Source organism: Macaca fascicularis, chromosome 3 (assembly GCF_037993035.2).
Source record: "Macaca fascicularis isolate 582-1 chromosome 3, T2T-MFA8v1.1".
Taxonomy (NCBI): Eukaryota; Metazoa; Chordata; class Mammalia; order Primates; family Cercopithecidae; genus Macaca; species Macaca fascicularis.
The window spans coordinates 28,948,147-28,975,351 of record NC_088377.1 but is presented as its reverse complement, the minus strand read 5'-3'; the positions used below and the strand labels follow the sequence as shown (position 1 = coordinate 28,975,351).

Below are 27,205 nucleotides of genomic sequence, written 5' to 3'. Positions count from 1 at the left end.
ATGTCAAACAGGAAAAGATACGTTTTGTTTTCTCTATCATTCACAAGAACCGTCTGCCATCTTCACATATTTGAATAATCTAGAAGTTTTTGGAAGAATGGGAAAATATACTGATAAGAGGAGGAGGAGTCTTTCATAAAGAACTGTCTGAGATATCTCCCTTTGGACCAAGACATGCTTAGTTTAATAAGAAGTTTTAGGCACTAAACTTATTTTTTCTTATGTTTTTCAGTAAAGGAAGAACAAAAACTAGTCCAAACCAGTCCACACTGTGGATTTCAAAGAGCAGCAGAAAAGAAAGTGGCATGGAAGTATAGTAACTCATTGACTTGGTTCCAGAATTTTGTAATTCTGAATCTGTATAAGGAATGGCATCAGAACATTAGCTTGGAATGGCTTGAAATCACACAGGATCTGCAAGATGAACTGTAAGCTCCCCCTTGAGGCAAATATTAAAGTAATTTTTATATGTTTATTATTTCATTTACAAAATACGCTGTGCTAACAATGGAGTGAGACCTGCTTATTTTGCTAAAGGATGCACCGAAACTTCAAGCAAATGAAATGGACAATGCAGATAAAGTTATCAACACATCAGGAGTATGTGTGTTAGAAGCAATTCTTTGTATTTCTTTCACCTTTCATAAGCTGTAATCTAATCAATGTAATGTATATTGTATTGAAATTTACAGTGTGCAAAAGTATTTTACCTTTGCATAAGTGTTTGATAAAAATTAACTGTTCTAATATTTATTTTTATGGCATCTCATTTTTCAATACATGCTGTTTTGATTAAAGAAACATTACTGTTGTCAACTGAATTCACACACAGACACACAAATGTAGTGCTATAGAAAAAGTTTGTTTTCTAGAAATAACTCATCTTTCAGTTTCTCTGCTTTTGGTCAATGTCTAGGAAACCTCTTCAGAAATAAGAAGCTATTTCAGTAAGTGTGATATAAACCTCCTCAAACATTTTACTTAGAGGCAAGGATTGTCTAATTTCAATTGTGCAAGACATGTGCCTTATGATTATTTTTAGTTTAAAATTCAACAGATTTTTTAATAATGTAACTTTGTTAATAGGTGCATAAACAGTAATGCAGTCAATCTGAACAAAAGTAGTGGCATACACAATATAAATCATATGTCTTCACACGTTGCCTATATAATGAGAAGCAGCTCTCTGAGGGTTCTGAAATCAATGTGGTCCCTCTCTTGCCCACTAAACAAAGATGGTTGTTTGGGGTTTGGGATTGACACTGGAGACAGATATTTGCAAAGTTTGTCTATGGTTTCCCTAGCTGTATTTAGCCTCTAACTATATTAGTATACAAAGAGGTCTTGTGGTTGAGACCAGGTGAATAGTCACTATGAGTGTGGAGATAAGCACAGCACACAGACATTTCAGGAATGAAAGGAACTACGAAATGGTGTGAAAATGGGTTGGAACCCATCAGTGATCGCATATTCATTGATGAGGGTTTGCTTGAGAGAGAAAATGGTGGCTCCTTTCTGTGTTATCTCCTAGTTTCTTCAATGCTTATGCCTTGTTCTTCTCAAGAGAGTGTTGTAACTGTCTGGTCTTCATATGTCCCTGTGCTCCTTTTAACAAAATAAAGAGTTCTTGTTTCTGAAGAATGATCACTAGTCCTGTCTAAACCTCTTATGTGAAAAAATGTACAGATATGTTTGCATCGATATATAAAGTTGGAAACAAATTACTCTTTAAGTGTGGTAATAATGGAAGGCGTGGTTATGTCTAATATTTTCCCTGTTAATTATTTTCAGTTAAATAATAAAGTATTTTCCTTAACACATTTCACAACTAGCACTTGTTGGCAAAGCTAGGAGGCAAAAGAGAAATCAATGGGCATTGCCCATTTTCAGCTGCTGAGAGACTGAGAGAACGAGCAGCTGCATTTGAAGCTGAGATTGGCCAACATGCAGCATTCTTCTTTCTTCTCTTGGCTACCTATCTTTCTGGGTAGAACTGGAGACCAGCTGCTGGGACCTAACCTTTTCCCTCCAAACTACTATCATGTATTTCTCCCTCTAGTGTGGACATAGTGGAGGAAAACTGGATGTTCCCCCTTGTCTTTGCCACCATGGACTGTAACAGCTGCAAGGCAAAAGCAGTAAATCGGTGGGGAAATGCCTTGCTTTTGCCTTTGATCTTTATCTAGGTCTGAGTAACTCTTCTGGTATCAACAACTAAACCTATAAGCTACTGGAGGTGGAAAATGGACTTCTATTTTATTAGAAAATGGTAGTAATCCTACCTTAACAGTTTCCTAAAATTTTAGCTAACCTTTGGAAAATGAAAAGAAATACATGGTGTATCTGTTGCATTAGCATTTTTAGAATATGTTTTTGCTGTATGTTTTGAAATGCATATGAGATATGGAACAATCTTCTAGTACTAAAAACAAATACCCTGCTGGTCAGTCTATCTTTCCCAACTGTTAGAATCAGACCATTGGAAAGGTGTTAAAAAGAATCGTGTGTTCAGTGGTGATATGATCTGGCAGTTTCCCCACCCACATCTCACCTTGAATTGTAATAATCCTCATGTGTCAAGGGTGGGGCCAGGTGGAGATGATTTAATCATGGGGGCAGTTTCCCCCACACTGTTCTCATGGTAGTGAATAAGGTTCGAGAGATCTGTTGGTTTTATACTTGGAAGTTCTCCTGCATATGCTCTCTTGCCTGTCTCCATGTAAGATGTGCCTTTGCCCCTCCTTTGCCTTCCACCATGATTGTGAGGCTCTCCAGCTATGTGGAACTGTGAGTTCATTAAATATCTTTCCTTTACAAATTACCCAGTTTTGGGTATGTCTTTATTAGCAGCATGAAAATGGATTAAAACAAGTGGCTCCTGATTTTGGTCCAAAGAATGAATTCTACAATTTCTTAACAGGAATTTGCAGTCATCCATCATTTGGCCACACCTTCTTCATATAACATTTTTTTCCTTTTATCTGACTGTTTCCCAGAGAGAGAGTCTTTTAGTATGACAACACATGGTTCTCTACTGACCCCTCTCCCTTAACTGACTCCCACCTGCCCAGTGGATCCCCAATATCCTCTTCAATGCCTCTGTAATAATTATTCTTTCCAGGTGTAATTCAAGTCTCCTTTCTTCCATAAGGCCAAGTCATACAGATTGGTCCCTTCTTTCAACTCCTTTTAACCTTACTCTCTCTTTATTAAATTGTCCCATGCAAGAATGTGTGTGTGTGTGTGTGTGGGTATGTGTGTATGTGTTTTGTATTAACTATGATTTTTTTCTCCCCAAATACATCAAAAGATTCTGTGTGGTGAGCTAAGTTGAAGTCTGAACTTATTCTGGAAATGATCCAAGAGATTAAATAAGTGAAGCAAATTCATTTATTCCACATATTTGACCTTCTCATGGGCGATTCAGTTGTGTCTAAATAAGTTTTTCACATATTAGAAATATCCACTGTAACACACATAAACAAAGACCAGGATTTGTAATAGGTGCATTTCTTTGGTATGTCTGATTATTTTTTTGAGACTTAAAAATACTAGCATGAAATAGACAGTATACATAATCCAGGTAAAATTCATCTAATAAACAATGACCGTATCAGTTAATTTATATTTTATTTCATTAACTTATTTAAGAGGAATGTAAAATCAATTTAGTCCAGGCCTGTGACATAAGCTCACAGTAAATAGTTTCTATTAGTGGGGAAAATACTAAGGTTATGCATATGTTGAAATAAGAATGAATTTTGATAGAAAAGACAGAGAAACGATTGAGATTCTGCTAACAGCAAGCTAAACTGGAACTAGAAAATTTACGGCAGTTTATTTCCAACAGTGACGCACTTTGGGTAAAACAATTTATTTTCTTTCTTTTTAAAATTCTGCTCAAATTTCTTAAGTGTATGGTATATGCTTTAAAATAACATCCCTTTAAATAACAGTAAATAATGAAAATAATCATTAAGAATTTAAAAAATGAGATCTGCGAAGAAATACCTGTTCACAATGAAATAAAAAATGTATTTAATGGTATTTTAAAGTTACTCTGTATTGCTAATTTTATTATATTTAAAATTTTGTTTCCCTGGCCCCGTAGCATTTCATTGGCATAGGTAAGAATAAAAACTTTGGGTAACTCATTAAAATTTTTGTACTAAACAATTTCCATGCTTTCTAGAGTAGAATGGGAAAATAATCTGACTTTCATGTTTGGTTTAAGAAATGTGCTAATGTAGAAAACTTTGTATCCATTCGGTAAACCTTGGGACCCTGGCATACACTCCCGGGCGATTAGGCAGGGCACACTTGTATCCAAATGAAGTCACACCAGCAAGGAACCACCTGTTGTTTTCTTGGCACATTAACGGTCCTCCTGAATCCCCCTAAAGAGTGAATTGCAAAACAAAATTGTAGCTATGTCATCAATTGATCGAAACATATAAAATTATTTGTATCAAATAAATTAAAAAATACGATTTAATTGCAAGTCATCTGTATATATTCTCACTTTCACTCTAAGTCAGGAATGAGAACCTCAGTAAGGAGACAGAGACACTGTAACAACTAAGACATAATTTATAATTTTTACGGTGCAGCTTTTTAGTAAAAGTTTCACCACTTTAATTAGGCATTTTGGTGGATACTAAGAATTTCTTTAAAGCATAACTATGACAAGCATCCCAAACAAAATATTTATTAAAATCCAATCATTTTATTTAAGGAGATCTGCTGTAAGTGTCACAAAGGACATTGCGGAAAAGACAAATTATTTCACAATATACTCTTCGGAAAAATTAGGAACTCACAAAGTAGATTTTAGTGCTCTTGGGTAACATTATCTTTTTGGGGCTCAACAAACACCATCCGATTTGAAAAACATTTCAACTGAAATAAGGAAGTCTGTAAAAAACACTTCAACTGAAATAAGGAAGTCCGTGATATAATTTTCAGTGATAGTTACTCATGTTTTCATCTGAGATTTCAAACTAAGAAATGTTTTTAATTTTTATGAATATTAATTACAGCAGATCCTAGTACATTACATAGATTTTATTGCCTATGATTCCTGTGTAACGCAGTGATAATACAAACATATAATATCACTATTTAATGACATGAAATTGACAAGTATGTTTCCTGTATTAATTGGGCAAATCTTTTTAATGAATGCTTTTTATATTTATGAAGACATTTAAAGTTGTATGTGTTTTGAAATCATTGGTGTAACAGAATATTTCAATCCCAGCTGGATGCTAGAAATTATCCTAAGAGGCTTTTTATCTGATCCTTTATCATCTTTGGGCCCTGTATTTGAAGAAAAAACTGTAGTCACCTTTTTTCCCCCTCCATACACAGGAACATAAATTGCACTGGCGACCATAGGTTACCAACATTCTAGTGTAACAAATGTGTTCAAGCTGTTTGAAAGCAGGGACTGTGATTTCTAGTTCTGCCTCCCAAGCCCTTAATCTGTAATATAGGTTCTGAAATATTTATGGAACAGTATATATCCAAGGATCAAAATACATTTTATGTGACTTGGAAATTATTAAAAATCAACTTCAGCTGTTTGGATATTTTTAAAAGGAGTCGTTTGTTTTTTCACATATCTTCTAAAATAATTTAATTTTTTGATAGACAAGAGGATCCAGACAGAACCGGGGTTTTAACTTACCCAGAACATACTGGGCCAGTTGCAGTTACTCAAGGATCCTACGGCAGACTTGTTGCCTATTGGTTGGGCGGTTTATCTGGTTCAGAGGCCTCAGTCTGTTTCCATTCCTTCCTGTCATCTAACTATACCACATCAGTTTAGTTATGTAACTTCTCCTCAACTTAATTTTCTTTTCTTTTGTTTTTAAAAATTTTACTTTAAGTTCTGGGATACATGTCCAGAACATGCAGGTTTGTTACATGGGTGTACATGTGCCATGGTGGTTTGCTGAACCTATTGACCCGCCCTCTAAGTTCCTTTCCCTTGCCCCCCAGTCCCCAACAGGCCCTGGTGTGTGTTGTTCCCTGTCCTGTGTCCATGTGTTCTCATTATTCAACTCCTACTCATGAGTGAGAACATGCGGTGTTTGGTTTTCTGTTCCCGTGTTAGTGTGCTGAGAATGATGGCTTCCAGCTTCATCCATGTCCCTGCAAATGACATGATCTCATTCCCTTTTATGACTGCATAGTATCCCATGGTGTACATGTGCCACATTTTCTTTATTCAGTCTATCATTGATGTGCATTTGGGTTGGTTCCAAGTCTTTGCTACTGTAAATAGTGCTGCAGTAAACATACATGTGCATATGTCTTTACAGTACAATGATTTATATTCCCTTGGGTATATACACAGTAATGGGATTGCTGGGTCAAATGGTATTTCTGGTTCTAGATCCTTGAGGAATCGCCACACTGTCTTCCACAATGGTTGAACTAATTTACACTCCCACCAACAGTGTAAAAGTGTTCCTAGTTCTTCACAACCTTGCCAACATCTATTGTTTCTTGACTTTTTAACAATAGCCATTCTGACTGGCATGAGATGGTATCTCATCGTACTTTTGATTTGCATTTCTCTAATGATCAGTAATGTTGAGTTTTTTTTTTCCATATGTTTGTTGCCTTACCTTAATTTTCTGATTTGTTCAGTGAAGGTATTAATATTTCATTATTGCACTGTCTCGGAGATATAATGAGTACTTCAAAAATATGCATGGGGCCGGGCACAGTGGCTCACACCTGTGATCTCAGCACTTTGGGAGGCCGAGACAGGTGGATCACCTGAGGTCAGGAGTTCAAGATCAGCCTGGCCAACATGGTGAAACTCAGTCTATACTAAAAATACAAAAAATTAGCTAGGTGTGGTGATGGGTGCCTGTAATCCCAGGTACTCGGGAGGCTGAGGCAGGCGGAGGTTGCAGTGAGCAGAGATCGTGCCACTGCACTCCAGCCTGGGCAATAAGAGCAAAACTCTGACTCAAAAATAAATACATAAATATATAAATATTTTTTAAAATATGCATTAGTTTACAGAACATAAAGTATTAACCTTAAGTTTATGTTTCTAGTGAGATGCTATATTCATAAGTAAAAATAAAAATGAGTACCTTCTTTGAGTGTCTGAGTGCAAGGTGACCATCTTTGTTCAGAACAATACTTCTCATACTTTAGTGTGCATCAGAATCTCCTGGGAGATGTGACAAACACACATAGCTGGCCCCACTCTCATAGTTTCTGATTCAGCAGATATGTGATGGGACCCGAGAATTTGTATTTCTAGCAGATTCTCAGGTGGTGCTGCTGGACTGGAGGCCACACATTGAAAGCCATTAGTATAGAATATGGCTTGGAATGGCAGGTAGAGTGTCCTTCACTGAATTTTATGTGGAGAAGATATTCTCCAGCCATTGATGTTGCCTTTAAATCCAAACTACTACCACTAAAAGGCAAGCCTTTGGTAAGTCAGAAGATACGTCTGGTGTGGATGACTAGTAAGGCACATTCTTTGCCATCGTATGGCTAAAAAATGATGCTTCGAAGAACTTATTCAAATAATGTATTTGAACAGTAATAACGTGTTCACAGTTTTAAAGAATGCATTTTTGTTTAATCAATTAATCCTGTTATAAAACATAGTATTAAAGTTGAACAAAGAAAATCATGTGACAATCGAGCATATTAATTACTCAATTATGATAACATTTTATTATACAAGGTATTACCTTATGTAGGACATTTCTTACTTGCCAATGGATAACATGCTTAGACTGTGTAGAATCCGAGCTAACTATAAGATTTCAGAGACCTGGCATGAGTTAATGACTTAATGTAACCTTAAAATCAATAGCATCAGCTGTCATATTTTCTGCCTAGTGCATGAGGTGTCTGCCACACAATCCCCATTAGCTGTAATTGAAGTTGTCCAGCTGATTTCCCTCCTGCACAAGAATTCTATAGATCTCCTTCTAAGTGGCAATATATCTTACCCTTAGCACACTTTTCATTTTAAAAAAGACGTATAAGACCTGGAGACAAATTTTAAACAAGAAAAAACCATCCTATTTGTCTTGAATTTGCAAGCATTTATCAAAGCAGAATAAATGTCAAATGAAGCTGGAAATTTAACACACCTGAAGACATTGATTTAACGAGAGGACTTAGACACAGATGATCTGAACAAGCATCAATTTATATGGCTTGTCATGTGTTGGTAGTATGACATATATGTGTTAATATATAAAATAAGTTGCTACACTTTAACACGGTGAAACCATTTTCCCATGACATAAACTGCTATTTCTTCATTTAGAAATTATTCATTTTGTCGGTAATGCTAGCAGGTTTAATCTAATCCAGCAGACATTAAAGCATTGATATGTTATTAATTTTCAAATATAGAAAATATGCCAGAAGATTTATTTGCTAAGTTTCATAATAAAAACTGTTAACATTTTTGAGTAATTCCTTGATGCCTTACATGGATTATCTCATTTAAACCTCTCCATAAACCCTAAGTGACTTGCCCAAAGTCTCACCAATGAGTGTTACGGCCAGGATCCAACAAGAATAGTCTGAACGTAGAATCCATGCTCTTCATGACTACCCCATGCTGTACCTAAAAATCAATTACAATTCTAAAATCTAGCAGAACTTCCCTTTTTATTTATTGTGTGTACTTGGGTTTCATGGAGCTAACAGACAGGAACATTATTTTTAGGTGGCGAGATGTTTCAGTGAAGGTAGTATGTGGGTAAGAGTTTTTTTTCTAATGACCACACAGGTCAAGAGCTATTGACACTTCAAATTTATTGCAATACTGACATTAGCACTACAGCAAGGTAAAGTTACTACATTTCTAATATAAACGATAATATCAAAACCAGAGCCAGGGTTATGCCAGTCTATTAAGTTATTTACTTCCCCTTTGGTTAGCTGTAAACTGACTAACTAGGCTATGCAGGTTTTCATCAAGAAATTACGTCAGGTTACTAAAATCAGGGTTGAAATTTAGAGGCCCATAGACTACACCAGCCCTCAGGCCCTGTTTTTGCTTGTTTGTTTTAAGTTTGCAGGGGGTTTAAAATAATTGGAAATCTGAAAAGAAATGCTTTTAGATAAGGTACATACTTTCTGGTTCAACCCAGGTCCACCGCTCATTTTAGCTGGCTGCCTCACACATTCAAGTATTATGTCTAGTCTCCAAAGGCATCTGATTTGTAACCTATTTTCTTAAAAAATTATTTTTGTTTCCAATGCTCAGGTCTACCCAACAGGATTATGCAAATAGGCAAAAAGTAACAGTTTTGTAAAAGAAGAGAAATAAAAGAACCCTGATTATTTCTTTACCCCCAAATTATTGTTAAGCAATGAAATAACTATAACACCAGTGCTTTCTGAAAAGGTACAGTGAGGAGTTTTACATCTTTACCTGACAAGAATCTATTCCTCCTTCTTCATAGCCTGCACATATCATATTTTCAGTAATGTTATATTCTGGCATCTGCTGTTGGCATTTCTCGTTTGATAGAAGAGGAACATCAGCTTCTTGCAGTATGTTTGCAGTACTACCTGCTCAAAATGGAGAATGCAGCCAGCCAGTCAGACGTGATCAACATGCATCCTTGAATGAACTACCATCAGTCTTATTTATTCCAACATTTCACTCTCATTATCGAGTACTGTGTGTATATATAATGGAACTAAATACTAAACCTTGCACACTAAAGCACATAATAAAGCCCATCTGTGGATTTTGCCAAATGGATAACAGGAAAGCTCTTCTTTCTTACCGAAGGGCTAGTAGGAGCGACGGATTAGACTAGATGGTCTTTGGGCATCTTCAGTGATTTTAAACAGTTACAGGATTGCTCATGGGGGAAAATGATCACCAACACAAACCGTTTCATTCAGGGAAATTAGCAACGGCTCAGAAATCCAGAAGTGCTTTTCATTTAGCACCTGAGGAGGTGCTCGCTTGCGTATAATAGCACTCAGCTTCTTTGTGGCGCTGTGTGAGTGAGCAGGTGCACATTGAGCAGAGGACAAAGCTCAGATGAACTATGCCCTGGTCTAGGGGCAATCAGCTTGTCATCCATACCCAGGTGAAGAGAAAGGAGGCATTTAAAAAAAATAAAGCTGAGCGTACTTGCCTGCTTTTTACAAAGTGATTCATCCACTAGAAGTACAAATCTCTGTTTGCTGAAATACTAATCCCAAGAGAGATATGAAACAAGCAGGTGTCTAGTGCCTCAGAAAAGGTAGATGATAAGCACTTTCTAATAATTAGCATTTCTATTTGGTTCCTCAAGAGAGGCAGAACGTTGAAGAGAAGTTAGTACATGTGACAGCCATTGATGCTGCAAAAATTTATGTGACCTCATTTCCAGCTAAATTTAATTCATGCACTAAATGAAGGGCGCAAAAGAAGAGTGTTTGTGCACACGTGCGTGTGTGTGTGTAATTTAGATGCAAAACAGATACATATGACTCAGTAGTGCATTGGTAAATGTTTATCAATTGTCTCTCCAGAAAAATGAAAGCCCCATAGGTCTTCTTCTCATTTTAGTGGTGTAAACACTTCCACAATGACCAATTTCAAGGTACCGGCATGGCAGTGAACATGGAATAAGCATTACTGGATAACTTTTCAAGTGTGACAATGGACTATAAGTTAAGAAAATGAATTGGGGAGATTAAAATGGAGGAGACAATTTGGCATCTCACTGTTATCCATTCTACGAGGATCAAGGATGGCTTGGCAGACTTTAATTTTGTAATAAAAACCAAGGCCACTTCTGCTGCTTGTCAATGAAGGGTAAAATTTGTTTGGTAGATGATAAAACTGTTTCATAAAGGAACATTTGAGCAGTGTCTGCTTATTTATTGCCTTGATTTAACCAACGAGTATCACCGCATTTCTTCATAGTGAACAATATGTTCATGGTTTTCCTAGCTAATTAATTAATATAATATACTCAAAAGATTGAAAACTGGGATTTTTTTTTTTTTTTTTGAGATGAAGCCTCGCTCTTGTCCCCCAGGCTGGAGCGCAATGGCACAATCTCGGCTCACTGCAACCCCTGCCTCCTGGGTTCAGGTGATTCTCCTGCCTCAGCCTCCCGAGTAGCTGGGATTACAGGTGAGTACCACCACGCCTGGCTAATTTTTTTTTTTTGTATTTTAAGTAGAGACGGGGTTTCACCATGTTGGCCAGGCTGGTCTCAAACTCCTGACCTCAGGTGATCCACTCGCCTCGGCATCCCAAAGTGCTGGGCTTACAGGTGTGAGCCATTGCGCCCAGCTGGAAAACTGGAATGTTATGAAATTAAGTAGATGGAAATCATAAAGCAAAGTTCATAAAATATGTGAAAGTTACCATCACTCAAGAAAGATTTAAACATGATCTAGCTGTTTATGCCTAAATGAAATTGATCTCAGATACAGTTTATTTCCTGGCTCCATACCACTCTTAGAGACTTTCTTAAGTCAATCAGACATGTATCTTTATTAACAATAAGTAAACGTAAGCCACATTTACTCAGCTTTTTAAAAAAGTCCAAAAAACAAACAAAATAATTTCCTATGAAATAAAGAGTTTCAAATTTTGTTATTGGTTAATTTGTTTTTGAAGAGCCTACATTGTGGTCATAAAATGTCTTTTAGCTTGAAGTCTAAAGAGAGAGAATATCTATCTAGGAATCATTTTTACTGTTAAAATTTCAAGTTTAATAAATCATAATATTTTTCAAGAAGGAGAAATATATGAATATACAGTCTTTGACTTCAGTATACTTGACGGACAGCAGACATGAGGACTTTTCGGCAACACAGTGTCATTGCTGTGAAGAACTTTTGCAAGAATTATCAGAAGAGCATTTGACTTAGAACTTTGTGCTTTCTCTTAAAATAGGTGAGGACATTTTAAATGTCAGTACTTTGATTCTAAGACCCTCTACCTTTCCACAAGATTTTCTGCATTTTCATCTTAAACACATTTAGGACTTTTAAACATCATGGCTATAATTTGTTGTGACTGCAGGGCTCAGGTCCTTTTATCAGACTATAGTACCTTTTCTGATGCTTTATTATTTACGAATGGTTAAAACTCTGTCCCAGATAGGGCACTCCTATTAGAAATTCCATAGCCAATGAGCCTTGTGGTTACATTTAGAGGGTATGAAGTACGAGAATACTTTTCAAAAAAAAGTATGATTATTTTTATTTTTATTTATTTATTTAATTTTTTAATTATTATTATACTTTAAGTTCTAGGGTACATGTGCATAACGTGCAGGTTTGTTACATATGTATACTTGTGCCATGTTGGTGTGCTGCACCCATCAACTCGTCCTTTACATCAGGTATAACTCCCAATGCAATCCCTCCCCCATCCCCCCTCCCCATAATAGGCCCCGGTGTGTGATGTTCCCCTTCCCGAGTCCAAGTGATCTCATTGTTCAGTTCCCACCTATGAGTGAGAACATGCGGTGTTTAGTGTTCTGTTCTTGCGATAGTTTACTGAGAATGGATTTCTGTGTTTGGAAAACATGCAGTTAATGCTGGGGGTGAATGGTATATCAACTGATGGATACAATGTAAGATTCATGTCCAATCTGAGTCCTCTTGTCAGTAAGCAGAATTAGCATGTCCAAGTTAGAAGAGATTCCATTCTCATTTTAAGAAAATGTGAGTGTGAGGCCTTCACATTATAAATAAAGACAGCTTTATTAGTGTGGAAAATGTGACAAGTAATAATTTGGATTTTGATGAGACTTTATCATGTGATTTACAAAAAAAATTTTTGTAACCCCAGTTTATATTCATTTTAATGAGTTTTTTTTTTTTTAACTTTATCAGAGTGTTTATAATATTAAAACTAGATATTGAGTTTGGGGGACACTTGAATTCCCCCTCAAAACAATATAGTTTTATAATATCCTCTATGCAATCTGAAGAAATTTTAAAAAACTCTACAAATATATAGGCCAGGCGTGGTGGCTCACGACTATAATCCCAGCACTTTGGGAGGCTGAGGCGGGTGGATCACGAGGTCAGGAGATCGACACGATCCTGGCTAACACAGTGAAACCCCGTCTCTATTAAAAATACAAAAAAAAAAAAAAAAAATTAGCCGGGCGTGGTGACGGGCACCTGTAGTCCCAGCTACTCGGGAGGCTGAGGCAGGAGAATGGCGTGAACCTGGGAGGCGGAGCTTGCAGTGAGCCAAGATCGCCCCACTGCACTCCAGCCTGGGCTACACTGCCTGACTCTGTTTCAAAAACAAACAAACAAACAAAACTCTACAAATATACAAACTCTACAAGTATTCCTCTGACAACTCTATAGATATACAACTCTAAATATACATGTACATGCTTGACAGTACTTTTAGGAGATACTGAAAAACTGTGATATAAGATTTGCAAAGATGTTGAAAGTATTCACATTATAATAGCCTGTTTTTAAGGTTTTTTTTTTTTTTTTTTTGAGTCTGATAATTTACCTTGATATACAACCGTCCCCCAACCAGCAATAGAACAATTTCTTCCTGCAGGAAAAACTTGATTTTCTTCTGGTAAACAAATAGGTTGTATGTAATCTGGAAAAACAAGCAAACAGCAAAACGAACAAACAAAGAAAAAGAAAGAACAGATTTACAAGCATTTCTAACAAGTTTTAAAAATCAATAATTTTCAACATTTAATCTAAAAAACATGTACTTTTGTTTTATCCTACCTGTACAAATTTTAGACATCGGTCTTAGGGGAAATAGGCATTTCAGAGGAGCACTTACTTTGACAATAGATCAGCTACCACTGGTGGCCTTTTAGGGTCTTTTACAAGTCTCCTTATTACTCTTTTTTTTTTTTTGAGATGGAATCTTGCTCTGTTGCCCAGGCTGGAGTGCAGTGGCGCGATCTCGGCTCACTGCAAGCTCCGCCTCCCGGGTTCCCGCCATTCTCCTGCCTCAGCCTCCCGAGTAGCTGGGACTACAGGCACCGCCACATTGCCCGGCTAATTTTTTGTGTTTTTAGTAGAGACGGGATTTCACTGTGTTAGTCAGGATGGTCTTGATCTCCTGCCTCGTGATCCGCCTGTCTCGGCCTCCCAAGTGCTGGGATTACAGGCGTGAGCCACCACGCCTGGCCCTCATTACTCTTTTATAGTGTAAAAAATGTCTTAGTTCTGGAGGTAATCATTTATATTTTATTTTTAAATAAAATTATGGTGCTCAATAGAGAGTGGTGCCAGTTCTCTGAAAATTATGGTAAGGATGATTTTCAGCATCAATTAATAGAGACTTGGGCAAATGTTCTGAGGCTTATTTTCCCCAATTATCACCATGTTAAAAAAGCTTTTAGGAGATTGTTTTACAGGGCAATTATGGAAGCATTGACATTGGTCACCGACTTTTAAAGCCCTTCTTGCATCAATTTACAAACCAACTGGCACTCTTAAGCACCCACTGCCTGTAAGACCTAGGGCAGACACAAAAATGAGTAAGACACAGTGCTTATCCTTAAGGACAGGGATAGACAACTAACCGTAGCAATATTCTGCTTTCGATAAGTGCTGTAACGCATGTATAGATAAAACCCCATGAAAACACCGAAATGGCAGCACTTTCTCCTAACCAGGCACTGAAAAAGATTTAGTAATAAAAGTCTGAATTGAGCAGAGCCCTTCATGATAAAGTTCACTTTATCAAGGGATTTCTTGCATATTTTCCAAGCATTTGGAGGAAGTCCTTCATTTGCCACTCAGATAATATTACCGAATTTCCATTAAAAACTTCATCCTGCTCACGCCTGTAATCCCAGCACTTTGGGAGGCCAAGGTGGCCGGATCACGAAGTCAGGAGATCGAGACCATCCTGGCTAACACGGTGAAACCCCGTCTCTACTAAAAATACAAAACAATTAGCCAGGCGAGGTGGCGGCGCCTGTAGTCCCAGCTACTCGGGAGGCTGAGGCAGGAGAATGGCGGGAACCCAGGAGGCGGAGCTTGCAGTGAGCCGAGATCGCGCCACTGCACTCCAGCCTGGGCGACAGAGCGAGACTCAGTCTCAAAAAAAAAAAAAAAAAAAAGTTCATCCTATGAAGGCCGGGCGCAGTGGCTCACGCCTGTAATCCCAGGACTTTGGGAGGCCAAGGCGGGCGGATCACGAGGTCAAGAGATCAAGATCATCCTGGCCAACATGGTGAAACCCTGTCTCTACTAAAAATACAAGAAAAAAAATTAGCTGGGCATCGTGGCATGCACCTGTAGTCCCATCTACTTGGGAGGCTGAGACAGGAGAATATCTTGAACCCGGGAGTCAGAGGTTACAGTGAGCCAAGATCATGCCACTGCACTCCAACCTGGGCAACAGAGCGAGATTCCATCTCAAAAAACAAAACAAAAAACCAAACTTCATCCTATGAATAACTTAATTCTTATTCACTTTCACCACAGAACATATGTTCGTCTCTCAGTTTATGTCTTACTCTGGCCTTTTTGGTAGATGAAACTGCCTTTCTTTTACATGAAAAATAGAGAGGGCATGCATAATAACAGCAACTATTTATCTGAGCTTCTCCTTTGAGTTTACTGTTATACAGGGCTCAGAGAGTTTTATTCTACTGGTTCTTTCCAGAAAGTTGGATTTAAACATCCTGATGAAAGAAATGTAATATATTTCTCTCTACTCCCTAATCCCATTTAAGTTCTAATGATTTATGTAACAAATTATCTAACTTTTATGAATTAACGCATTGACATTGATAATATTTCAAATCTAATTTTGAATTAATTTTGGCAGATAAGATGACTAAGAGTGATTTTTTTTTTTTTACCTGTGTAATTCACTTTAAATTCCAGATGCATCATGGCAATGTCGTTGTCCTTTCTTCGCCTATTGTAATGAGGGTTTATGACAATTTGATCTATCAATAGAGACACTGTTTGAGGAGAGTTCAGATTTGATGTCATATGCAGGCCTAGGATTGCTGTCCACTTGGATGGCTCTAAATTTCTCCTGAAAATTGTAATGAAGAAATATGAAACACTCTCCATTCAAAGCAGTTACTTTCTAGAAGATCTTCATCATAGACAATTTCAGAATATTTTTCTATCCTGAAATGTTCTTCAATTTCTCTGAAGAATCATCCTTTAAAAATAATTCTTAAGTCTTTATTTTTCTGATAACATAAAGAAAGTCCTAATTAGTGCTAATCTCTTTCTTTCACTTCTCTTAAGTCATATGCTGAGCTCTAGTTTTAGATTGTGGTTCTCAACTATGGTTGTACATTCCAATCTCCTGGGTGCTTTACATAATGCTGACACCTACCTCCCCTCCTCCCCCAATTCTAATGTAATGGGTCTGGAATAGACCACCAGACAATTTAAAAAATACTTTAACAATTAAATCTCCAAATTTGTGCTAATATACGTAATATATAGGTTGGAGAACCTCTGCCTTAGGTCACATTTCACTGTGGCAATTATGTCCCTGTTCAGGGCTTTTTCAGACAACTGTAGCAACTGTAGTACAACGGAAGGAAGTTCAGATGCATTTTCCCATGTAGAGAGTCATTGAATTCACATATAGTTAAGGTAAACAGTATGTCTTATTATGATTTTTATAATCTAACATATAAACTTGAATAATCTCCATATACAATGCTGGCCATCTATAATAACTGGTAAAGGATAACACTTGTGTTGTAGAACAGATTAAGTTGGGTACTGTATTATAATTTGAAAATGTGCAAGGACTTTTAAATGTGCTATTGGCCTGCGATTTCTTCACACAAAGGAATTATCAGCTGGAATTAAGCCAGTTAAGCCATATTCACAATGAAGGTAAAATTCAATGACTGCAATCCTAGGCAGAGCTATTGATTCAATTCTTAACAGTCACAAATGCCTCGTTTAATGTGGTATTTAAATATTAAAGTCCAAGTCACTTACAGATATATAAAGGGCATGAAGTTACTTACATCGATCTATCACTTTGTTTTATTTACCAAATTATTATGTTTGGTCAGGTAGCAGTCATCAGTAAAGCCAGTGAGTGTCTGAGCATTCAGTAAGTATCCACTGACAACCACATTGCATTAAAACTTGAAGAAATATACCTGAGTGCTCTGGAGCAACAAAATACTACTTGCTGCCAAGCGCAATACCAAGAACTTTTGTACCTCTTCATTGAATCCTTATCAGAATTTTACAATCAGAACAAACTAGGCCCTGATTATCTAAATGGTAGGAGGTGACTTTCATTGGAGCTGTCTGACTTTAGAGCCTGCACTTACACCAGTGACTGGGGTGCCTCATACAGCTCTGAGTGGGGTGCTGTGGGAGGGATTGAGCATTAGAAGGAAGGACTGGAGATGTGGTGGGCAAGAGGGAGAGAGAAGCTCTGCTGTTGGTTTCCCTGGGCCCAGGTAGGGGAAGTTGTCTCTGCTCCTCGTGGTTGGTGGCAGCTCCTTAAGTGGCTTAGAGACTGGGCCAGGAGGTCATTAGGGTGCTGTAGAGTCTTGACAAGAGGTCTTCTTGCTTTCTCTTCTCCAGGTCAGAGGAATCTGTACTTCAGCCATGCTCGGCATCTTGATAATTTCAGACATACTGACCGCAGCCCACTTGCACTGTACTCTGGGATTCCCGTGTCTACCCTAGCCTATGCGGGGAGAGTGAACAGAGCCAAATCTCTTCCCTAGTGTTCTATTTCTGAACTTCTTTCTCTATCACAGGTTCAGTACATTTCCTAAGTCTCAACTGGTCAGTTTTCACTTGAGTAGCCTGCCTGTTAAGACTGACAGGTAACAAGTAGTTATTTTAAAAATTGTATGATTTTTTTTACTCAACATTTACCTCACACATTTACTCAATATTTACAAAAAATTAATCTTACAATTACTATACTATATGTTTCCTATCTGGTATTTTATTAAATTTATTTATACATCATATTTTCTGTTATATTCATATAACCAATGTATTAATATTTATAATTTATAGTGCATGTATATAAATTATCTATATAAATATTAGCTATATTAATGAAATAACTATTAATATTTTCTCACAGTAGATGAGATCATTATATATAAGTTGGAGTTAACAGAGTACATGTCATTATTCAAAATTATAGGATTGTGTCCTCAGATGTTTTCTACGTCTTTTATCTTCAGAATTTTTCATATAGAAGTTCAGAGAGGTGTATGCAGTTTATTTGCTATAGATTTAAATAAATGTTAAATTAAGGTATTTCAGAGAGACAGCATCTAAACTCCCAAATTCTTATCTTTTGTAAATGCTGTACTCTGAGAACTAACCAACATCATTACTGATATGAGAGAGCTTTTAGGTAACACCGTTTAATAATCAACATTTCCTTTCATTATTTTAAGGACTTGAGTAGAAAACCAATATATGAACCAGGAACTGTGCAGATTAAACATACACGCTTCAAGCTACTCATCTAATTTAATACAATTTACAACAATATTAATCTGACACATTCTTGATAATTTCCAAAACTTTTTATTGTGCCACACAGAAAATAGTCCCCTTTCATGTTTTTGTTACTTCAGTATCTATGAGCAGCACCATGGATAGGAAAAATTCCGCTACCGTGTATCATTTACATCTTTCAAAGGGAAAGGTTGCTCCACAAACCCTTCTGTCATGCACTTAACTTCCCCACCACAAAACCAACACTAGCACAAGCACCACTAGTACTACTCCATCTGGCAGTAATTTTAGAGCTTTTCCTGGGTGGAAAACGACTAGAGAATACCGAACTTACAGCCAATAGTTCTTAAGTTCTGTGAGCCACTTGAGGAAGTTGCTAAAACTTTAGATTTCTAGTTTCCATTTCCAGAAACTCTAATTTGGAAAGTTGGAGTGGCACTCAACAATCTGTACTTTATAATCACTAGTGGGGTATTGAGCAATGCAGAAAACTTCCCAGCTTTTTTATATACCCAAATCTGAGGGGTGGTGGAAGACAGCCTTCAGAAAAATCATTTTCTTTTTCATATACCCAAATCTGAGGGGTGGTGGAAGACAGCCTTCAGAAAAATCATTTTCTTTTTCATATACCCAAATCTGAGGGGTAGCAGAAGACAGCCTTCAGAAAAATCATTTTCTTTTTCATATACCCAAATCTGAGGGGTAGCAGAAGACAGCCTTCAGAAAAATCATTTAAGATGAAGAGATGGGACTTTTTATGTTTTTAAAATTTGGTCTCAAAGCATCTCCTTTCTAGTAAAGGAAGGAAGAGCTATAGGACAGAAGATACATGGGCATAGGCGAAAGTGAGAACCACCTTGAACTGGAAATCCCCAATCCAGTAGAGGATAAAGACGGCAAAGATAGGGCATCTTTAGACAGAAGTTGGCTGAATTTACTTTGGGAGGCAGAGGCAGGTGGATCACCTGAGGTCAGGAGTTCGAGACTGGCCTGGCCAACATAGTGAAACCCCATCTCTATTAAAAATACAAAAATTAGCCATGTGTGGTGGTGCATGCCTGAAATCCCACCTACTCAGGAGGCTGGAGCAGGAGAATTGCTTGAATCCCGGAGGCAGAGGCTCCAGGGAGCCGAGATTGTGCCATTGCACTCCAGCCTGGGTGACAAGAGCAAAACTCTGTCCAAAAAAAAAAAAAAAAGAAGTTGGCTGAATTTTTGCTGCATTTCACCATCTGTCCTGCACAAGCAAGATATTTATCTTAGTAGCAAGAGAAAGAGAAGCACGGAAGGTTGGAGAGGGCAGAAAAACATACACACATACACTCGTGGTCTCTGTAACCCCAAAGATGCTTCTTTGAAAAAAGATGCTTTTTTCCCATTTCCTGTGACGCAGAAGCAGCACCAGATAAGATGAACCAGTGGTGTCCCAGATGTATGTGGGTATGTGCTGATGTGAAAATAACTTCACCATTCTAGGCATCAGGATGTCCATTTGTAAGTGGGAATTTCAATGCAGTAGAAAGCTAATATGGTAAGACAACTATGATAGAGCATCACAACAGGCTGAAAGGAAAGGAAAATCTGTGAGAATCCAAAACTGTAAATTAAAACCTTTTTCCTGTTTTACTATTACTAAACGTGGCAAAACAGCAACCTCAACAAATTTGCACCATGCTAACACTGATGTTTACACCCAGCACAGCATTTTTGATCTCTATTTTTATTCTCCTCTAAATATAACGAGGATTCCTAGATGGCTAGCCAATTCTAATATTTGAGGCAACTGAACATTAGAATGCTTCTGATACATAGTGTTGATGCCAGAGAATAAGAAAGTGTTCAAGAATGTTGGGCAATTCTGAAAGGACAAAGAAGCCAGATTAAATGAAATAACACTGGCCAAGTTTTAGCAAGGTGACTCTCATGTAATGATCATTATAATTACCCTAGTTAAAAGAAATGAGTTGTTTATGAAGGGCCATGTGTCTGCAATGAAACTCAAAAGAGAAAAGTTAACAGGTGCGAAAGGTAGTTTTATTGTAAAAGGAGGGTAGACAACAAGGATATGTTTAATTTTTCTTCCTTTTCATGAGCAAGGAAAAGAGTTTTATATATGTGAATATTTTTATTTAATTTTAAGTAGAAATCTGTTTTTAAAATATGGGTATATGCTTATTTGTGTAAGTGTAAGAAACAGAAGTAAGTACAGGAAACAAGAAATAGGCCAAACACTCCTGAACATAATTTTTCTTGGTAGATGATCCCTGAAACATAAGGAATCATCTTTGAACTCTTTTCTTCACCTGACTTCCAGGATTCACCATGCGCTTGTGATTTTCCTTTCATTTCACTCTCTGTTCTTCCTCAGTCTTTTTTTTTTCTCCCGGATCTTTTTTCTTCATCTTAAACTCTAAATTTTAGAATATCCCAGGGGTCTGCCTTTGGCCTTCTCTTTTATATCTACACTGGCCTCATACATAATCTCATCCAAGTCATTATTTTAAATACCGACAATATACTGACAACTTCTACATTTGTATTTTAATTCTTGACTTCTTCCATACAATCTAGATTTGTATGTCCATAGGCTGACATCATTGACTGATACCAACTTGGATGTCTAACAGGCAGCCCCAAGTTTGCTATATAAAACTTGGAACTCTTACTCTCTTTCCAATCTGGTTTCTTTCTGTTTTCCTCATCTCAGTAAATGATGTCAACACTCCATTCTCTTTTCCTTACTTCCTTACTCCATATATGTGATCATTAATAAATGCAGATGACCCTAACCATCAGAACTTACTAATGAGATCCAGCCACTTCCTCAGCTTCGTCAGCTATGGTCCTGACTGGTCTCCCTGATTTCACCTTTGCTCCTCCCAGCAGTCCCATCTTCACACATTAGCCTGATTAGATAATGTCACTCTTCGGTCCCCCAAATGGTCCCTCGTCCTATTTACCATAGCCTCCTGAGACCTCTCCAGGTCTCGATCCATAGTTCCAGCCTCATCACTGACACTCTGCCAATCCCTTTCTGGGCAACAGCAACAGGGCTTCCTGAGGTGTCTGGAATAAGTCTACCTCATATCTACCCCAGAGCATCACAGTTTGCTGTTACCTTCCAAGAAATTTGTGTAACATTCTCCTTCATTTCTTTAGATTTTCCTTCCATTTTCAATTGGTCTGCAAAGCTTTCTCCAACCACTGTATCAAAAACAACCTTCTTGCTCTTATCATACTTTCTGTTCAGACTACTCTTCTTTACTGCGTGTATCATGGCTAAAGTATTTATTTAAATGTTTTCAGCCTTAACCTGTCATATAAACTTTATCAGAGCAAAGATTTTGTTGGTCTGTATAACACTATCACCCCCAAACTTAGAAAAATACTTAGCACAGGATAAGTGCTCAGCACATGTCATCTGATCGAATGTATATACAAAAACAGTAAGCAATCCAAGAGCAGGAAGGAGTGAATATTACCAGTGGTTCCTCATAACCACCAGGTAAAGAGGCAGAGTTGCATATCAATCCACATCATTTGACTCTCTGTTCTTCCTCAGTCTTTCCCTGCCTCACCCAGCTCTTTTTTCTTTTTTAATATTTAGAGTCTCAAACTCTATATATTAAAATATTCCTTATTTGTGTAACAAGCTATGCAAAATAACTAAGAAAAAGGGGGCTCAGCAATGTGATCCAAGATGATGAATTAATTATCAAAGTAGAGGTAACTTCAGAGATACAATGGAAACTTTTAGTTAATGAAATTTCTGAGTGCACCAATCATTATAATGAGATACCTGCTGAATAGACATATGTTATTAAAACAGTGCTAATAGAATGGTGTCTAGGAAATGGATTGCATGATATGGGTCAAGAGAGACTTATACAAAACATAATTTTACAGGGAAACACAAGATTGGAAGTTGATACAACCTCTAATAAAGACATAAATCTAAAAAGTCTTAGTGATCCAGTAAGATAATATTAACTTTTAGGAAGATGACTAGCACCCAAACTTGAAATATTTTGGAAAAGAATCCAACACCTAAGCTCTAACCAAAGTCAGTATTACGAACCCATCCTTGAAATCTCTATTGTCTATGACGATTTCTCAAAGAACTAACAATAGAACTTCCATTTGATCTAGTAATCCCACTGCTAGGACTCTACCCAAAGGAAAAGAAATCAGTATATCAAAAAGATACGTGCATTTGTGTGTTTATGACAGCACTATTCACAATAGAAAAGACACTGAATCAACATAAGTGTTCATCAACCGATGACTGGATAAAGAAATGTAGTATATATACACAATGAAATACTATTCAGCCAGGAGAAAGAATAAAATCATGTCTTTTGCAGCAACATGGATGGAACTAGAGGCCATTATCTTAAGTGAAACAACTTTCAAATATTCCCACTTATGGTGGGAGCCAAATAACGTATAGTGGACACAAAGTGTGGAATGATAGATCAGAGAGAGTTAGAAGGATGGTGCTGTGGGAGGGGGGTGGATATTAAGAAATTAATGGGTAGAGTGTATGTTATTCAGGTGATGGATACCCTAAAAGGCCTGACTTCATCATGATGGAGTCCACCCATGTAACTAAATTACACTTGTACCCCATACATTTACACAAATAACATCTAAAAGAGAAGTCTATTGTCCTGAGAAAATGCTCTTCCTGTTGGGTTTTTTTTTTTTTTTTTTTTTTTTTTTGGTAGAGACGGAGTGTTGAGTTGTTCTGTCACCCAGGCTGGAGGGCAGTGGTGCGATCTCGGCTCACCACAACCTCCGCCTCCGGGGTTCAAGCAATTCTCCTGCCTCGGCCTCCCGAGTAGCTGGGACTACAGGCGCACACTGCCACACCTGGCTGATTTCTTTTGTATTTTAGTATAGATGGAGTTTCATGGTGGTTGCCCAGGCTGGTCTCAAACTCCTGAGCTCAGGCTCGCCTCGGCCTCCCAAAGTACTAGGATTACAGGTGTAAGCCACTGCCTCTGGCCCCTCTTCCTCTTTCTTATCTGCAAATATTACCATAATCTTAAAATGATATTATAGTATTTCTGCAATCTGAAGAACATCATATATTACAAGCCTAACTCCCTAGAGCGATAAGACTAGGTAGATAAACAGAAAAATAAAATTAAACTAATAATATGTATATTGAGGATAGGTTTAGTAGAAATTAAGTATTTAAACATTATTGAATCAATACATGTTCTGTGTTCCGCTTAGAGCATGAGGCATTCAAAAAAATCCAAATTTTAATTGCAATTACAGTAGCAATTGAGTAATGTTATTTTATTATAAATGCTTAACTGTTTAAAAAGTTGATTTGCAAAGTTTTATTAGTTAAATCCGTTTAATAAATGGAGTACTAAATAAATTATAAATAGACCGGGCATGGTGACTCACACCTGTAATCCCAGCACTTCGGGAGGCTGAGGTGGGCAGATCAACTGAGGCTGGGCTTTCAAGACCACCCTGACCAACATGGAGAAACCCCATCTCCACTAAAACATGCAAAATTAGCCGGGTGTGGTGGTACACGCCTGAAATCCCAGCTACTTGGGAGGCTGAGGCAGGAGAATCACTTGAACCCGGGAGGCGGAGGTTGCAGTGAACCGAGATGGTGCCATTGCAGTCCAGCCTGGGCAACAAGAGTGAAACTCTGTCTCAATAAATGAATGAATGAATGAATGAATAAATAAATAAATAAATAAATAAATAAAGTATGAATAGTAGTCTGTATTTCTCACCATGCCCCAAATACCTCATATATGAAATTATGTATTTCAGGAGTGTTAACATATTTTAAGGAATTGTTTCAATAAGAAATCAGGTAAGCCCTGTGACGTCTCTGGTCTGCTCTGAAAAGCTAAATTAGAGACGGCGATATTGGCAAGAGGCTCCCTATCACCAATTTCATCTTTAATAGATGTCTATTCAATGACTGGGACCCAGACTATAAATCTATATATGATCGCCCACCCAAGTGGCTCCATATTTGCTTCTGGAAGCTGGGATATGAGCGACTAGAAAGAGGTAATGAAGCAACTCTTTGGGTGACTGGAATGTTTTATATCTTCAGAGGAATATCAATTTAACAGGTGCATGCATCTACGAAATGCATCCATTTGTATACTTAAATTTATGCATTTTGCTATATGTCAGCAGGAAAAAAGAGTGGAAAACAAATATGAGACCCTGGTTGATGAGTCTGCTTCATGCAGTAGTGTGAGTTAGCAATTCTCAAACTCCTTTGTGTGTTCCAGGCTTTCCAGACTTCAGCAAATACATCAATAGCTTGTAGATAATAGAAACAATGCTTTTTATTATCGGAATCAAGATGTAAAAATACAGAGGAAGACAAGATTAGAATTTGCCTTGTAGTAGTCTATTTGAGTTGGAGTCATTGTTTTGAGTTTATATTTATAGGTATATAATAGAGCTTTTTTCATTGTATAGTTTTAGGAACAGGACACAAAAACGGTAGCCATAAGCACACAAGATCACGTTTACCAAAATACAGAAATAACTGAAATAAGTTAAATAGAAATAAGGTTTCTTAAGGAAAAGTTGACTTCAGGGCTAGGATAGAAAACGCACAAGATTAACCTGGAGCATCTTATTTTGAGAGAAAATAAAAGAAGTTCTCAAAGAGTGGGACTATATTAAGGCTGATAAAGGAGAAAGCTTGAGTTTTTTTTTTTTTTTTTTCTTTTTCAAATAGAAGAATCTTCCCACCTAATAACTGGCCTGTATTCAAAAATATTAAAAACAAGAAACACAGAAAGGGGCTACACTGCACTAAAGGAGATGAAAAAAGTGTAGCATTCAAGTGCAATACACTATCCTGAATCGGTTCTAACATGGCAAACATACAAACAAAATAAAGAGCATATTTGTGACAATTAATTAGGATTGTATTTCATTAATGTTAAATTTCCATGCTTTGCTGTGATTCTGTAGGAAGTATCCTGTTTTTAGTAAAAATATACTGAGTCCTTAAGTGTATAAAAATACATCTAACCTACTACGAAATTGTTCAGAAAAAAAAGTCTCCTGACTTAGAAAGAGATGATGATAAAATATATAGAGGAAAATGTAAGTAATTGGTGAGTCTGAGTAAAGGTATAAAGAGCTCTCTGTACTATTTTTGCAATTTTTACGCATGTTTGAAATTATATCAATATAAAAATTTCAGAAAATAAATATGCTGAATATGCGTTGTGCAAGACTTGGCCTTTCCTTTCATAGAGGCTTCCTATGCAGGAACTGCAACATAATCAACATTTTATTGCACATTCCTGCATGAATCGTGGTCGGCAAAAGCATTGCAGCATCTTATTGTTGTCCTGACAAGCAAGATAGATATCCTTATGAATTTCCTACAGATGAGGAAACTGACTTAGAGATACTAAGTTGCTTGTCCATAATCACACATGTGATTTGTTGGATATAAAGGATTAAAATCCTCTCCTTTAGTTCAAAGTCAAACTTGCCCTTTAAACCACAGCGAGGTTGGCCGACACTTTTCCAAATCCTTCTTTTAAGGTTGTGAAAGGACAACACCATGGCAGAGAAACCGAACAGGCACAGGGTTATTTAGAATCACTCAGGTGAACTTAGCCTGAGGAATGCAAATGAAGTGTTGATGATAAGATTAAACAGAAGAGCTGTTCAATTAAACTATTTAACCACCTGCAGGTTAAAACACCTGGGACAGGTTTACACTGAGGGCAAAGCTACTTGCGTAGCATGAATTTAATAACTTGCTTGATCTGGGTTATTCTTTTTATTAGGAAATTAAGCTTTCCATAGCACAATTAGGGTTTTAAAGAGACAGATAAGAGCCAGTATTAACGTACTGATAAAACAGTTTTTGATTAAACTATCTAAAACAGTATCAGAAACTTTCTTTGTTAGAGACGTGAAGTAGAAAGCAAGAAAGCTGTTAGGCACTAGAGAAAAAAAATAATTCCACTGAATGCTGAAGGAGAGTAAAATGCATGGCTGGTAAGGATAATTTTGAATTCATCACAATTCTAGTACAACTTACCTTTGCTTGTGCTTAAGCTGAAACTGAAAAGACATTTTATTGTCCTATGGGATTGCGTGAGAGAAGCAGGAGCCTAGGAGAGCCAAAGTAATGCCATTTTAAGTTCAGCCCCATCTTGGTAACAAGACACATCCTTACTGGTCATGACTCATAGTCATAAAATGTTTATTGTTGAGGAAGCAGCCTAAAGATACCTACAAGGACACAATCCTACAACAATGGAAAGTCCAAATGTCTCAACACCCATAACAATATATGCTTTCAAGATAATTATGCTTTGATGTACTTACACACTGCAACGTCAAGGATTTTTTTCTCTAAATCAATAGAATAACAAATTTTGTCGAAGTTACTGTCATGTAGACACAGCTTAGTTTAGTCTTTACATTAACAAGACCCCCCCATATAAGAAAAACTTAAAACAAAGACAGGGCGTTCCTTCTCTTGCTTTCTAAGCATGCCCAACTCTGTGACTCAGGAGCTTTCAATAAACGATCTTTTTGCACTGCACTCTGTGACTGGCCTTGAATTCCTTCCTGTGTGAGATCCAAGAATCCTCTCTTGGCGCCTGGATCTGTACTCCTTTTCTCTGGTAACAACTGGACATGTGTTTATACTAGGTAAAACTGCCTTTCTATTTTCTTCACGTATTTCTTGTTTGGAAAGCTATGA

General features: G+C 37.2%; 2 protein-coding genes across 4 annotated transcripts in view; one reads left to right on the top strand and one right to left on the bottom strand.

The window, feature by feature from the left end:
• The window catches only part of CHODL (chondrolectin), a 459,390-nt gene extending 457,746 nt beyond the window's left edge, over positions 1–1,644 (top strand). For all 3 annotated transcript variants that reach the window (XM_065541474.2, XM_065541473.2, XM_005548914.5), the window contains one exon: positions 233–1,644. In XM_065541474.2, the coding sequence (XP_065397546.1) occupies positions 233–317 (85 nt within the window). In that variant the 3' untranslated portion in view covers positions 318–1,644. The remainder of the gene's footprint in view (positions 1–232) is intronic.
• A 170-nt stretch (positions 1,645–1,814) lies between these two features.
• TMPRSS15 (transmembrane serine protease 15) overlaps positions 1,815–27,205 on the bottom strand; it is a 135,118-nt gene continuing 109,727 nt past the window's right edge. Inside the window, exons 22-25 of the mRNA XM_045389191.3 lie at positions 15,843–16,024; positions 13,511–13,606; positions 9,437–9,576; positions 1,815–4,397 (exon numbers count right to left, since the gene is read on the bottom strand). Of these exons, the coding sequence (XP_045245126.2) occupies positions 4,242–4,397; positions 9,437–9,576; positions 13,511–13,606; positions 15,843–16,024 (574 nt within the window). The 3' untranslated portion in view covers positions 1,815–4,241. The remainder of the gene's footprint in view (positions 4,398–9,436; positions 9,577–13,510; positions 13,607–15,842; positions 16,025–27,205) is intronic.